The 16,678-nt window shown below is 43.0% G+C and overlaps 1 protein-coding gene across 2 annotated transcripts in view; it reads left to right on the top strand.

Moving 5' to 3' along the window:
• slc12a2 (solute carrier family 12 member 2) overlaps nucleotides 1-16,678 on the top strand; it is a 119,478-nt gene that overhangs the window by 43,278 nt on the left and 59,522 nt on the right. For both annotated transcript variants that reach the window (XM_033646951.2, XM_033646950.2), the window contains exon 2: nucleotides 15,137-15,256. In XM_033646951.2, coding sequence (XP_033502842.1) covers nucleotides 15,137-15,256 — 120 coding nt within the window. The remainder of the gene's footprint in view (nucleotides 1-15,136; nucleotides 15,257-16,678) is intronic.

Raw genomic sequence — 16,678 nt, 5'->3', positions numbered from 1 at the left:
CAATGATTGAAGCATTCATAAGAAGACCAGCGCACCCAGACAACTGTAGCCTGATTATGCATGCATGACATAACCAGCACGGAGCACTGAGAAGATCATGTCGAAAAGAAAATGTCCAGAATTTTTTTTTTTTTTTTATTTTTTTTATTGCAAACGAAGTGACAAATATTATCTTGGAGGACATCATTGCACTTGGTTGACTATTTTTCTATTATCTTAGATGTAAATACTGCATGTTTCTTTCAGATAAAACACATTTTTGACTTGTGAATGAGTCAATGGAATTTCTTGCAATAATGAAAAAATACTGGCAATCATGTCCGCCTGGCACAAACCACATGTTTTGGACAGCTGTGAAGTGACAGAATGTCCCACCATCATGGTTCTTATATTGCCAGATTCCAGAGAGTCTCCCCTCTTCATATATGGCAAAATGTGTCTACTTCCAACTTGCTATGGTGAGATACATGTAAAAATGTAGTAACACAGATTTTTTCATTTTCATTGATAAAAAAATTCATATAAAATACAGGCATATAGAAGGACATGGTAAATCTGGATAGCCCAGATTGTCCTTGAAAAAAAACACAAGATATATCATGTAGCCTTTATAATGACTGTGATATGAGCTTAAAAGTAAAAGCAGTAAAAATACCCCAAAAAAGGCCTAGGACCCAAAGGGTTAACCAGCACCTGATTTGTGTTTGCTACAGGGTATGTGCAGTGTCAGTGTTCTGGTAGGAGAAGGTTTGAAGCACACCTTGCATAGTTATTTGCATAGTTAATTAATGGAAGTATGGCAGAGTACGTTTGATTTTTTTTTTTTGTTTATACTGTTTATTTTACACTTAAGATGAATGCTTTATGCTTAGAGCTGCTGAAAGACCAAAGATTTTTTGTAAACGAAGAATTCTCTTTCACTTTTGACAATGCAGCTATATCACGATATCATTGTTACTTAAATTTTGACAAAATATCTTTGTTTTTTATTATCAGGTTCGATTGTTGCCACTAAACTGAACAGAGAATGCTGACATCGTTTTTATGCCTCTGCACCGGTACTAGCTGTGGCCGGAGGCATTATTTTTTTCAGGTTGTCTGTTTGACGTCCGGGGCGGCACAGTGGTGTGGGGGTTAGCACTGTCGCCTCACAGCAAGAAGGTTCCCGGTTCGATCCCGGGAGTTGATAACTCTATTGTCCGTAGGTGTGAATGTGAGTGTGAATGGTTGTTTGTCTCTGTGTGTCAGCCCTGCGATAGTCTGGCGACCTGTCCAGGGTGAACCCCGCCTCTCGCCCAATGTCAGCTGGGATAGGCTCCAGCCCCCCCGCGACCCTCACGAGGATGAAGCGGTTAGAAGATGGATGGATGGATGTTTGACGTCTGCTAGTTCATCCCCTTCTTTTCAACGCAATATCTCGAGAACAGTTTAACTCTTTAAATTTGGCATAAACATACAGTACAGGCCAAAAGTTTGGACACACCTTCTCATTCAATGCGTTTTCTTTATTTTCATGACTATTTACATTGTAGATTCTCACTGAAGGCATCAAAACTATGAATGAACACATGTGGAGTTATGTACTAAACAAAAAAAGGTGAAATAACTGAAAACATGTTTTATATTCTAGTTTCTTCAAAATAGCCACCCTTTGCTCTGATTACTGCTTTGCACACTCTTGGCATTCTCTCCATGAGCTTCAAGAGGTAGTCACCTGAAATGGTTTCCACTTCACAGGTGTGCCTTATCAGGGTTAATTAGTGGAATTTCTTGCTTTATCAATGGGGTTGGGACCATCAGTTGTGTTGTGCAGAAGTCAGGTTAATACACAGCCGACAGCCCTATTGGACAACTGTTAAAATTCATATTATGGCAAGAACCAATCAGCTAACTAAAGAAAAACCAGTGGCCATCATTACTTTAAGAAATGAAGGTCAGTCAGTCCGGAAAATTGCAAAAACTTTAAATGTGTCCCCAAGTGGAGTCGCAAAAACCATCAAGCGCTACAACGAAACTGGCACACATGAGGACCGACCCAGGAAAGGAAGACCAAGAGTCACCTCTGCTTCTGAGGATAAGTTCATCCGAGTCACCAGCCTTAGAAATCGCAAGTTAACAGCAGCTCAGATCAGAGACCAGATGAATGCCACACAGAGTTCTAGCAGCAGACCCATCTCTAGAACAACTGTTAAGAGGAGACTGCGCGAATCAGGCCTTCATGGTCAAATAGCTGCTAGGAAACCACTGCTAAGGAGAGGCAACAAGCAGAAGAGATTTGTTTGGGCCAAGAAACACAAGGAATGGACATTAGACCAGTGGAAATCTGTGCTTTGGTCTGATGAGTCCAAATTTGAGATCTTTGGTTCCAACCGCCGTGTCTTTGTGAGACGCAGAAAAGGTGAACGGATGGATTCCACATGCCTGGTTCCCACTGTGAAGCATGGAGGAGGAGGTGTGATGGTGTGGGGGTGTTTTGCTGGTGACACTGTTGGGGATTTATTCAAAATTGAAGGCACACTGAACCAGCATGGCTACCACAGCATCCTGCAGCGACATGCCATCCCATCCGGTTTGCGTTTAGTTGGACGATCATTTATTTTTCAACAGGACAATGACCCCAAACACACCTCCAGGCTGTGTAAGGGCTATTTGACCAAGAAGGAGAGTGATGGAGTGCTGCGGCAGATGACCTGGCCTCCACAGTCACCGGACCTGAACCCAATCGAGATGGTTTGGGGTGAGCTGGACCGCAGAGCGAAGGCAAAGGGGCCAACAAGTGCTAAACACTTCTGGGAACTCCTTCAAGACTGTTGGAAAACCATTTCAGGTGACTACCTCTTGAAGCTCATGGAGAGAATGCCAAGAGTGTGCAAAGCAGTAATCAGAGCAAAGGGTGGCTATTTTGAAGAAACTAGAATATAAAACATGTTTTCAGTTATTTCACCTTTTTTTGTTAAGTACATAACTCCACATGTGTTCATTCATAGTTTTGATGCCTTCAGTGAGAATCTACAATGTAAATAGTCATGAAAATAAAGAAAACGCATTGAATGAGAAGGTGTGTCCAAACTTTTGGCCTGTACTGTATACTTAGACTCAACAATTAATTATTTAGATTTTGGTGGTCAAAGGTCAAGGCCACTGTGACCTTGGTTGCCTCATCCTTGTGAAAGTGATATCTCAAGAATACCGTGAGGGAATTTCTTCAAATTTGGCACAAACATTTACTTATGTTTTACGACTCAACAATGAACGGATTAGATTTTGGTGGCCAAGGGTCAAGGTTAATGTGACGGTGCATCCGTCTCATTCTTGTGACCACAATATCTCAAAAACACCTCACGAGCTTTTCTTTAAATTTTACACACCCGAGAACTAGGACTGAAGAATAACATGACTACCATGTGTTGGTGAAAGGTCAATGTGACCTCAAAAACATGATTTTGGCCATAACACAGGAATTGCGCTAATTATGAGAAATAATAGGATAAAATGATGATGTGATGATGAAAGGTCAAAGGTCAGCTTCACTGTGACATCATAATATTCGTCATAAAACACTTTTTGCATTTTTTTTTTGCCATTCAACGTCATTTGTGGAACACAAGGGGATACATTTGGTTAGATACTGAGTTGGTGTCACTCATCCTGGGTGCAACTGTGCTGATTATTTAGATCTTCTGTGCTGTTGGGGGAAAAATGTTGAAACATGCACACGTGTTTTCACAGACGTGGATGTAGACTGTAAGAGAAGCTAAAGACAATCGTTGGATAAGATAAGATACACCTTTATTCATCCCACAATTGAGAAATTCCAGTGTTATAGCAGTCAAGGAGAAAGAGTCAGATTAAAAATGTCAAAATTTAAACTTAAAAACTTAAAATTTAAAAACTAGACATACAAAAGAAAGTACAAAAATACAAGAAATGGTGATAAATGATAATGATAATAATAATAATAATTAATGATTATAATAATAATGGTAATAATAAAACCCTCACTGTTCGTTTGGGCCTGCCAGGTCTGCGCGGCGTCTTCCCCCACCATCTGATCCAACTCACCACCAGGTGGTGATCAGTTGACAGCTCTGCTCCTCTCTTCACCCGAGTGTCCAGAACATATGGCCGCAGGTCAAATGATACGACTACAAAGTCGATCATTGACCTGCGACCTAGGCTGTCCTGGTGCCACGTGCACCGATGGACATCCTTATGTTTGAACATGGTGTTAGTTATGGCCAAACTGCGACCCGCACAGAAGTCCAATAACTGAACACCACTCGGGTTCAGATAGGGCAGGCCGTTCCTCCCAATCACGCCCCTCCAGGTCCCGCTGTCATTGCTCACATGAGCGTTGAAGTCCCCCAGCAGAACAATGGAGTCCCCGGTCGGGGCACTGTCCAGCACCTGTCCCAGGGACTCCAAAAAGGGTGGGTACTCTGAACTGTTGTTCGGTGCATAAGCACAGACAACAGTCAGGACCCGTTCCCCGACCCGAAGGCGCAGGGAAGCAACCCTTTCGTCTACCGGGGTAAACCCCAACGTACAGGCAGAGAGTCTGGGGGCTATCAGAAAGCCCACCCCGGCCCTCCGCCTCTCACCCAGAGCAACTCCAGCAAAGGAGAGAGTCCAACCCCTCTCAAGGACTAGGGTTCCAGAGCCGGAACTATGTGTCGAGGTGAGGCCGACTAGATCTAGCCGGTAGCGCTCAACCTCTTCCACAAGCTCCGGCTCCTTCCTCGCCAGAGAGGAGACATTCCATGTCCCAAGAGCCAACTTCTGTAACCGAGGATCGGACCGCCAAGGCCCCCGCCTTGGTCTGCTGCCCAATCCACATTGCACCGAACCCTTCTGGATCCCTCTGCGGGTGGTGGGCCTGCAGGGGGACGAGCCCATGTAGCCGGTCCGGGTCTGCTGGGAACGCCTGGCGGAAGAACCTGTCCAGATGATCTTCAACTCCCACCTCCGGGAGAGCTTCGACCGCGTCCCGAGGGCAGAGGGGGACATTGAGTCCAAATGGGCCTTGTTCCGCTCTGCCATTGTCGAGGCGGCGGTTGCGAGCTGTGGCCGCAAGGCCGCTGGGGCCAGTCGCGGCGGTAATCCCCGAACCCGCTGGTGGACACCAGAGGTGAGGGGAGCCGTCAGGCTGAAGAAGGAGGCCTACAGGGCATGGTTGGTCTGTGGGTCTCCAGAAGCAGCTGACGGGTACCGGCGGGCCAAGCAGAGTGCAGCGGCGGCAGTCGTGGAGGCAAAAACTCGGGCATGGGAGGAGTTCGGTGAGGCCATGGAGGAAGACTATCGATCGGCTCCAAAGAGGTTCTGGTAAACCCTCCGGCGCCTCGGGGGGGGAGGTGGCAACTTGCTCACACTGTTTACAGTGGGGGCGGGGAGCTGCTGACGTCAACTGGGAACATTGTTGGGCGGTGGAAGGAATACTTTGAGGAGCTCCTCAATCCCACCAACTAGGGATGCACCGAATATTCGGCCAAATACTGCAAAAAAACAGTGGAAACGGTGGAATAAGTTAAAAGCAAGGCCGAATAATAGCGGCGTGTTTTGATAATGCATCAAACAGAGTGCCGTGACGGGCGGAATAAAATGTCGGCAGTGTGGTGAGCTGTCCGTCACGGCACTCACATTTGCGACTAAAAATAGTTTTGAGCGAGCAAAATAGGCTTAAATCATTCAGCACGCTGTGCGAGCAGCCTACAGATTTCAACCAGCAGCAGAAACGAAAGGCGAATCCCATCGGTTGTGGGTTGAACGGGGGTCACAGACACAGACAGTAACGTTAATGTATTCCTGTTAAATACAGCGGCCATTGGCTTACCCGGCGACGGAAAAGTCGGCTCCAATAATATTCTCTTCTTGGCGTCATGACTGCCTAGAAGTACCTGAACAGCCGAGCCAGCCGAACACAGGTATGTGACGTGTCAGAGGAGAAACGAGCCTCACATTTCTGTCTTTGTGGCAGGTAACGGCCCACAAACCTCACTGCACTTTAGGGACTGTTTGTTACTTATGAAGGGACTTGTCAGGGGAGGAGGGTGGCTGGTTGATTTTTATTTTATTTATTTATTTTATTTTGATCCCCCCTCTGTTAATCGCTTATTGATGCTGTTTTTGAAGTATGAATAAGTCAGTAAGTAATTTATTCCATTGAAATATCATTGATGTATTACAGAAAAGTCATTTATCTTTTCATAAATGACAAAAGGCACATCTGCCTCATTTTCGCTGTGGTATTGTGATACTACTCAGAACCATGGTATTTTCACTGGTATCGCACAGTGGGTCCCAATTTTGGTACCGTGACAACACTAATCTGGAGGGGGTTCATCTGCAAAAACGAATGAAAAACTAAATGATATTCGGTATTCGGTACTCGGTATTCGGCCAAGCGTTTAATAATATTCGGCTTCTGCTTCGGCCACAAATTTTCATTTCGGTGCATCCCTACCACCAACACGTATTCCAGTGAGGAAACAGAGACGGGGGTCTCGGGGGCGGGTCGTGCAATTTCTGGGGCAGAAGTTGCTGAGGTAGTGAAACAACTCGGAGGCGGCGGAGCCCCGGGGGTGGATGAGATTCGTCCTGGATATCTCAAGGCTCTGGATGTTGTAGGGCTGTCCTGGCTGACACGCCTCTGCAACATTGTGTGGACATCGGGGAGAGTGCCTCTGGAGTGGCAGACCGGGGTGGTGGTCCCCATTTTCAAGAAAGGGGACCAGAGGGTCACACAGGGGGATCACACTCCTCAGCCTACCCAGTAAGGTCTACTCCAGGGTGCTGGAGAAGAGGGTCCGGTCGATAGTTGAACCTCAGATTGAGGAGAAGCAATGTGGTTTTCGTCCCGGACGCGGAACCATGGACCAGCTCTTTACCCTCGCCAGGGTGCTGGAGGGGGCATGGGAGTTTGCCCAACCAGTCCACATGTGTTTTGTGGATTTGGAGAAGGCTTACAACCGTGTCCCCAGGGGCATCCTGTGGGGGGTGCTCTGGGAGTATGGGGTTGGTGGCCCCTTGCTAAGGGCCATCCAGTCCCTGTACCGAAGGAGCATGAGTCTGGTTCGCATGGCTGGCAGTAAGTCGGATCTGTTCCCGGTGAGGGTTGGACTCCGCCAGGGCTGCCCTTTGTCACCAGTTCTGTTCATAACTTTTATGGACAGAATTTCTAGGCGCAGCCGAGTGGTGGAGGGTGTCAGGTTTGGTGATGGAAGGATCTCGTCCCTGCTTTTTGCGGATGACGTGGTCCTCCTAGCTCCATCGAACAGTGACCTCCAGCTCTCGCTGGGGCGGTTCGCAGCCGAGTGTGAAGTGGCTGGAATGAGAATCAGCACCTCCAAGTCTGAGGCCATGGTCCTCAGCCGGAAAAGGGAGGATTGCCCACTCCAGGTCAGGGGGGAGGTCCTTCCTCAGGTGGAGGAGTTTAAGTATCTCAGGATCTTGTTCACGAGTGAGGGTAGGATGGAACGAGAGATTGACAGGCGGATTGGGGCGGCGTCAGCAGTGATGCAGGCGCTTAACCGGTCCGTTGTGGTGAAGAGGGAGCTTAGCCAGAAAGCGAAGCTCTCAATTTACCGGTCAATCTACGTTCCAACCCTCACCTATGGTCACGAGCTCTGGGTAGTGACTGAAAGAATGAGATCGCGAGTACAAGCGGCCGAAATGAGTTTCCTCCGCAGGGTGGCTGGGCTCCACCTTAGGGATAGGGTGAGGAGCTCAGACATCCGGGAGGGACTCGGAGTAGAGCCGCTGCTCCTCCACATCGAGAGGAGCCAGTTGAGGTGGTTCGGGCATCTGGTAAGGATGCCTTCCGGACGCCTCCCTTGGGAGGTGTTTCGGGCATGTCCAACCGGGAGGAGACCTCAGGGCCGCCCCAGAACACGCTGGAGGGACAACATCACCCGGCTGGCCTGGGAACACCTCAGGGTTCCCGCGGAAGAGCTGACGGAAGTGGCTGGGGAGAGGACTGTCTGGGCTTCTTTGCTGAGGCTGCTGCCCCCGCGACCCGGACCCGGATAAGCGGAGGACGACGAGTACGAGTACGAGTAATAAAACCCTTGTTAGTATAAAAATCCATTTGTAACAGCAGCAAGACTTAACACTGACCATAACCCAACACAACAACAGGAAAGGGATCTTGGCTCTATAGCTGCCATAGCCAGATCACAGCAGTGTTGCTGAGTCACTGAGGGGACATGGGCAGCGTGTGCATTGTTGACAGATGGCCCAGGTAAAGTGATGCTGAGTAATATTAAGGCCCTCCCTCCCATAGCTCGATTCTGTGCATGTCCAGCACTTGTGGATAATTTACAACACCTAGTTAAACGGCAACAGGGCCTCTGTGCTGACAGGAGTATATTAACATTTGTTTCATGGTTTCTCTCTCATCATAGACATTGCTCCAGTCCTCTGGTTGTGGCCATATTAGTTTAGTTACAATAAATTCTGGAGGTGTAATGGCTCAAATGGCAAATAGAGTGTAATTGACCATGTAGTTTCAGCTGTCCAACAGAAGAGTAATGTCTTACTGGGTGCTCTGATGTCCTGAGTTTTTCTTTTTAACGTAAGTAGGGTTTTCTTTTGCTAAGTAATGTGAAGAACATTTTGTTATATTGCTCTGTAATGTTATCTTGTACAATCCACTCACTTTTAATATAGTTCCTTATTATCCCTAATGTGCTAATTATTCTGTCAGAGGGAATGCACATGCAAAGTCTTTGGTCACTATGAAATGAGTGTGATATGACCAGTACTCAAGTTGTAAAAAAAAAAACCAAGGGGGATGGTGGATTTTATCACATGGGGACATAATTTGTGCTGATGACAGCGCAGAGCGTCTGCCATAGCACCACTGCTATACATAGTTAGGGTCAAATGCAAGTGCAAAATCATTTCTTCTTCTACTTGGGTCAACCGATGATACTAATAATAATCAAAGTCAATTTTGCTTTTAGAATATTGAATTATAGTGTATTTTTCAAAAAAGCAGTTAGTGGTATATGATCAAAACTGGAATTTAAGGCTTAATTTTTAATTGTGATTAATTAAATAATATAAATTAAACAAGAACCCCTTCATGAAAAAAATGAAAAAGAAATTGGGAAAAATGTTGATCTTTATTGATACAAATACAAATATTGTAGGTTAAAATTCCCAACTTCAGGGCATGGAGTGCAAATTGTAACTTAAAATATACAAATATATTAAAAATACAAATAACACGAAATACATAGGACCAATTCTATGGCGCCTACCCCATTCTCCCCTATCTCATAAAAGTTTCCAGAGATTTTCATAGTCATGCTTTTTGTTCTCAATATTTCTTGCCCTTGCTTGCTGGCCATAGTTATCCTCTGTGAAGAAAACAAGCTCATTATGGTTTTGTTAGAATGACTGAGCAGAAATCTTATGCAAGCACATGACATTACTTTTCCAGTTGATTTTTAAGAAAACTACATATTTTCTTGAAAATGCCCAACATTCAAGTGTTGATTTTTAAAAAAAAACACTGAAGATAAAATAGTTTTTGGGGTATTTTTCCTGCCTTTACTTTTAAGCTCAAACAACAAATCCAAAACAAATCTGTGTTACTAAATTCTTACATTTTTACGTGTATCTCACCATAGCAAGTTGGAAGTTGACATATTCTGCCATATATGAAGAGGGGAGACTCTCTGGAATCTGGCAATATAAGAACCATGATGGTGGGACATTCTGTCACTTCACAGTTGTCCAAAACATGTGGTTTGTGCCAGGCGGACATGATTGCCAGTATTTTTTCATTATTGCAAGAAATTCCATTGACTCATTCACAAGTTAAAAATGTGTTTTATCTGAAAGAAACATGCACGATTTACATCTAAGATAATAGAAAAATAGTAACAATATGATTCCTCACTGTATGAAGTGACTGATAACAAGATCTGTATCATGGATTGTAAAGAAATTCGTCAGGTTTTTATTTTGTAGACATTTGATCTGTATTTAGCGTAGCGTGATGGGATCACAGCACAATGATGTGTGGTATCATTGGAAAGCTCTGGTCCTGCGCTTTCATGTGATATGCACACCCACCTGAAGACTAAGCTCCTGCTGGTATAGCTCTTAGTGTCACTGAGGCACACAAACCCCCTGACCACAATAAGGTGGCAATCCCTCAGGGAGGAAAACTGAAAAATAAAATAAACAAAAAATAAAATAAAAATTAAGAAAAAATAAAAGAAAAATATCTTTCCTTCCATAGCCGACACACAGCACGGAGTGGAGTGGAGACAGATGAGAAAACTTTTCTGTTTTGTGCCTTTTTCGGCGGATTTGATTTGAGGGGGCAAGACATTTGTTTAAGGGGGCATTGCCCCCTCTTGCCCCTGCGTAGAGCCGGCCTTGGATATGCGTGGCATTTCTGTGCGACCCTGCATTTGTGAGTAATCCATCCAAGAGTAATGTGTGTGCAAAGCTGTATGAAAGCTCTGTTATACATCATTTTAGTGTAATTTTATAATTTTTTCGCTGTGCAAACATTGGACTACCGACAAGTGCTTGGTCTTGTCGGAAAGCTGCGGTTCTGCTGTTTCACGTGATCTCAGTAGCTTCTTGCTACGACGCACGGTTGCGGAGACACAAGGGATGGAAAGGGGGATGGCAGTTTTAGAAGGGGGATGATGTTGACCGTTTTTATTTCAAGGGGGTTGCCATCCCCCCCTCATCCCCCCTCAACTCGAGTACTGGATATGACTTACCGTTACATCAGTAATTGTCAACAAACTATTCTTAAATAAAGGCTCTTTGCTTAGTATCCTCATAATATGCATCAGTAAAAACTGTTACTATGTAAAATTAGTCAGTGATTGCCACTTTTGGGCTGTGTACATTACTGTCCTTATCAGTGGACATGGACCCAGAGGGATACACTCATTAAGTTGATCAATGAGGGTGGTCTGCACAGCTGGGCAAAGCCATTTCACCAAACTTTGCACTACTTTTAAATGACACAGTGCTTTTCCTGTGTCATTTTACAGGATCCATAAACCCAAGGTCATCACCCAAAGACAACTGTCTCAACATAAAACACCAGTGTAAAAAGACACCATTTCAAATGGGAATGTAAATGATACATCTGGACAGATCGTCCAGGGTAGATTGAGTCTTTTGTGACACTAGAGGCAAAGTTATTGTTCAGCTGCTCGTCTGTAGATTTGGCTCTGTTATTAACATTGGCTTATTTTATTTCTTGAAAAAGACATTTATACAAAACCAGGCTAATAATTCTCAACATATCAAAAGAAGCACTGATTTGGTATCTGTCAAGAAATGTACAGTTGCACATCCCTAAATGCAATCTATTCCATTAGCGCCAATTTTAGACCACTTAACCAATTTATTTGACAGGATAATGGCTGTGTTTCCATTAAAGGTTACATGTGAAGTGTTAGTACTCATGTAGTGCAGGTGCCAGCCTGCCACCTATGTAAACACATGTAGTGCCAGGGAGCTGTTTTTGATGAGTGGTTCCCCGTTTGTTTATCTTGTGCAGAGGAGATGCCTCCTGAGTGTGCATGAGAAATGTGACTGCTTTGACATTTACTGAACATTAATGGTCCTCCTATATGTATATGTATATGTATGTATGTATATGTACATATATGTATATGTACATATATATATATATATATATATATATATATATATATATATATATATATATATATATATATATATATATATGTACATATATATATGTACATATATGTATATGTACATATATATATATATATATATATATATATATATATATATGTGTGTGTGTGTGTGTGTGTGTGTGTGTGTGTGTGTGTGTGTACATATATATATATGTGTGTATATGTGTATGTATATATATATATACAATACAGGCCAAAAGTTTGGACACACCTTCTCATTCAATGCGTTTTCTTTATTTTCATGACTATTTACATTGTAGATTCTCACTGAAGGCATCAAAACTATGAATGAACACATGTGGAGTTATGTACTTAACAAAAAAAGGTGAAATAACTGAAAACATGTTTTATATTCTAGTTTCTTCAAAATAGCCACCCTTTGCTCTGATTACTGCTTTGCACACTCTTGGCATTCTCTCCATGAGCTTCAAGAGGTAGTCACCTGAAATGGTTTTCCAACAGTCTTGAAGGAGTTCCCAGAGGTGTTTAGCACTTGTTGGCCCCTTTGCCTTCACTCTGCGGTCCAGCTCACCCCAAACCATCTCGATTGGGTTCAGGTCCGGTGACTGTGGAGGCCAGGTCATCTGCCGCAGCACTCCATCACTCTCCTTCTTGGTCAAATAGCCCTTACACAGCCTGGAGGTGTGTTTGGGGTCATTGTCCTGTTGAAAAATAAATGATCGTCCAACTAAACGCAAACCGGATGGGATGGCATGTCGCTGCAGGATGCTGTGGTAGCCATGCTGGTTCAGTGTGCCTTCAATTTTGAATAAATCCCCAACAGTGTCACCAGCAAAACACCCCCACACCATCACACCTCCTCCTCCATGCTTCACAGTGGGAACCAGGCATGTGGAATCCATCCGTTCACCTTTTCTGCGTCTCACAAAGACACGGCGGTTGGAACCAAAGATCTCAAATTTGGACTCATCAGACCAAAGCACAGATTTCCACTGGTCTAATGTCCATTCCTTGTGTTTCTTGGCCCAAACAAATCTCTTCTGCTTGTTGCCTCTCCTTAGCAGTGGTTTCCTAGCAGCTATTTGACCATGAAGGCCTGATTGGCGCAGTCTCCTCTTAACAGTTGTTCTAGAGATGGGTCTGCTGCTAGAACTCTGTGTGGCATTCATCTGGTCTCTGATCTGAGCTGCTGTTAACTTGCCATTTCTGAGGCTGGTGACTCGGATGAACTTATCCTCAGAAGCAGAGGTGACTCTTGGTCTTCCTTTCCTGGGTCGGTCCTCATGTGTGCCAGTTTGGTTGTAGCGCTTGATGGTTTTTGCGACTCCACTTGGGGACACATTTAAAGTTTTTGCAATTTTCCGGACTGACTGACCTTCATTTCTTAAAGTAATGATGGCCACTGGTTTTTCTTTAGTTAGCTGATTGGTTCTTGCCATAATATGAATTTTAACAGTTGTCCAATAGGGCTGTCGGCTGTGTATTAACCTGACTTCTGCACAACACAACTGATGGTCCCAACCCCATTGATAAAGCAAGAAATTCCACTAATTAACCCTGATAAGGCACACCTGTGAAGTGGAAACCATTTCAGGTGACTACCTCTTGAAGCTCATGGAGAGAATGCCAAGAGTGTGCAAAGCAGTAATCAGAGCAAAGGGTGGCTATTTTGAAGAAACTAGAATATAAAACATGTTTTCAGTTATTTCACCTTTTTTTGTTAAGTACATAACTCCACATGTGTTCATTCATAGTTTTGATGCCTTCAGTGAGAATCTACAATGTAAATAGTCATGAAAATAAAGAAAACGCATTGAATGAGAAGGTGTGTCCAAACTTTTGGCCTGTATTGTATATATATGTGTATACACACACACACACACACATTTATATACATATAGATAGAGAGATAGAGAATAGATAGATAGATAGATAGATAAAAACATGTTGTAAATTTTTGGAAATGATTAAGTCTGTGAATGATTGGAAATGTTTGGATCACAGGAGTCAGTAACCACAGCCTCCATTGGAGTCTGATTCTAACAATATTTGAGTAGCCTAGTCTTACACCTGCAACCGTGCAGAAACCAGGTTTAAACAGAATGAACAGACATGCAAAAAAGAAGCTGTGCAGCATTTAAGTGTTGATTTAGAATTGGAATGTCAAAGTTATGAATGAAGCTTCAAACTAGTTAGTAGAGCCCTAGTAATGACTCACTTTTATTGAGCTGTTGTAAAGTATGTCAGGATTGTTCTGCAGTCCTGCTGTAAAGCTTATTTTTCCTGACACCATATTATGTACAATCTTCCCGGCCAGGAAATGCTGTGATGAAAGCTTCTAAACAAGCACATGGGATTGGTTTGTGGACGTCCTGTGGTTACAAGTGCTATAAATTCAGAAAGGACAGTGTGCTGTATACCCAGAGAGTCCTAGCAGGGAGGCCACCAACTTCACAGCATTGTCTGTGCACAGGAGGGATGCTTCCTGTGTTTTAACTGCTGTGGTAACACAAGGACTGACATGCTCTGTCTGTGTGTCTGTCTGCTGAAAGATAAATTAGACCAGCCAGTGGGTCTTAACAAGTTTACACGACATGATTATTTCCTTTCTTAATGTCCTTTCATATTGTGGTGCTGATTAAAATGATCCCAGGTAATCCATGGAAATACAGCCAAGTCAGATCACTACATTTTGTACAATGTCCAAAATTGAGCAGAGCAGTCTTTAATCTGTTACAAGGTCACATTTGAACTTTGAAAATGCTCACATCAAATGTGTATTGATTTAGCAGCATGTACTATGAAACCCATACACTTAACCAGCCCTAATCTGACTTGCCATTAAAATGAATGAAGCACTGATGTAGAGAAGTCACAACTGGTATTTGCACAAGAAAAAATTGGGGAGTGCTGCACTGGGTCAAGACACTAGGTGTAGGTAAATTGTAAAAAATCAAGGTGCTTGTCAAGGATAGGGCAAATGAGCACATAGGAATAAAAAGCAATGACTGTCTCAGCTCACTCTCAGTGTAGAAGTCCATGTTGTGGGCTGGCAGTCAAAAAAGGCATAAAAGGCACTCTGATTATATTTAAAAATCCTTTAGTCACATGGGATAGACCAATGCATTTCGACTGTAGACATTCTTCATCAGGGTATCCTGAATCATACCAGTCTTCATCAGGGTATCCTGATTCTTAGATTCATTGATGGATAGATGGATGGATGGATGGATAGATGGAAATCCATTCACATGATAAGGTTGGTCTATCCTCAGGGTATCCTGGTCTGTCAAGGATTGACATTTGTCTCAGCCAGTCATACATGGGGATTGTCCCACCACAGCTACACCTAGGATTCAACACTTCAGGGTATCATGAAGAATAACTGTCAAAATGTCTGCTCAGTGAGCTATGGAGAACAAAACCAATATTTCTCAGCATAAACATGATTTTATTTTTTGTGTTTTTAGGAGCCATTTGAGGATGGGTTTGCCAATGGTGATGAGCTGACTCCAGCTGAGGAGGCTGCTGCTAAAGAAGCAGCCGACTCCAAAGGTGTGGTCAAGTTTGGCTGGATTAAGGGAGTGCTGGTGAGTCACCTTTTTACAATACAATGATTTCTTTCAAGCCCTGCTTCTTTTGTTGTCACTAAGTCTTCTCTGTTCATTACTTGTTGTTTTCTAAGAGATTTCTTCAAGTCATTCAAAAGCACTGCCAAAATCCCAGAGTAAAGTCAGAGAATATCTGAAAGTTTCAGAAAACACATCATATTTGTGCTACTGTTAGAATCAGTAAAACAGCTACTGCTACTGCTTTTGTGCTGTTAAAGGTGTGATGAATTGTATTGTGAGCCAAAACTACTAAAGCTTATTGAAAGTAATATATATGATACATGCAAAGATATGTATTTTTTGATCAGAAGAGTTCGGATGAGTGAGATGAGACCATCATCACAGTGCACAGCAGCATGTATAAGAAAGCAAAACTAAAAGTAACAAAAATATTAGCACTAAACAAGCTGCACAAAAGAAACTAAATGTTACTTAACTTTTTGCAGCTTGCATCCTGGAAGAGGAATAGCTTTACTGTATGTCTACCTTACCAATAAATGTCTTAAATTTGGAGCTTTTCTATAATTAGGGACAACAATTTTGATGTGTGTAGGTCTTCATGTTGTGTTCTCATAGTCCCACTCTGTTCATAGGTCCAAGTGGTCAGTTATATTCAAAGAAGTGGATCACAGGTGTGCCACTGTATCATTTGAAGTTTATGTGTAAATAGATGACACTCTGTTAAGGATTTTGGACCATCAGTGTGAATCACTTGTGGCTTAGGTAGTGGCTGGTTGGCTAGTTGGTTGTTAAAACTACAGCTCTACACTTCTATTAAAAGAACTTTTGGACATATTTGCTGAAACTACCACTGCGTGTGAACTGCAGTCAAACTGTCAAACTAGGCAGCACTGATGAAAAATTAATCAAGATTCCTTTACTGTGTTGACTCCAGGGGTTTTTCGGACCTAGTTGTATTGCGGAGTTTTGCACAGCGGCGACAGGATCTTTGCTCTTAAACCACAAAAAAACGTACTCCAAAAGAAACTTGTTGAAAGTTTAGTAATTTATTGTACAAAATGGGGGAAACAAACGTTGACAAAAATGGTTCCATAATTCATATTAAATTCAAAAGATAACGAAAAAACAGCTACAAGTTAGAGGGAATAGTGATAAAGTGGTAAAACTTGGCATTGATCCACAGCCTCAGATGGATGCACTCAAGCGTGCCGTGCGCACAAGCCCAGTAGGCTATACTATATTTTCACATTTTTAACAATGCAATTTAAAAGTTATAATTTTTATTGATAACCTACATTTACCAACAACAAAAAGACTACATTTAGCACCAAAAAATATGTTAAGGGAAAAAATTTTTAAAAAAAAAAAACTAAAAAAAAAACGAATATCGAATACCAAATTTTCATAACGAATACCTACCCATAGAAACGAATATTCGAA

The sequence above is a fragment of the Epinephelus lanceolatus genome, chromosome 19 (genome assembly GCF_041903045.1).
Source record: "Epinephelus lanceolatus isolate andai-2023 chromosome 19, ASM4190304v1, whole genome shotgun sequence".
Taxonomy (NCBI): domain Eukaryota; kingdom Metazoa; phylum Chordata; class Actinopteri; order Perciformes; family Serranidae; genus Epinephelus; species Epinephelus lanceolatus.
This window is presented reverse-complemented; position numbering and strand designations above follow the sequence as displayed.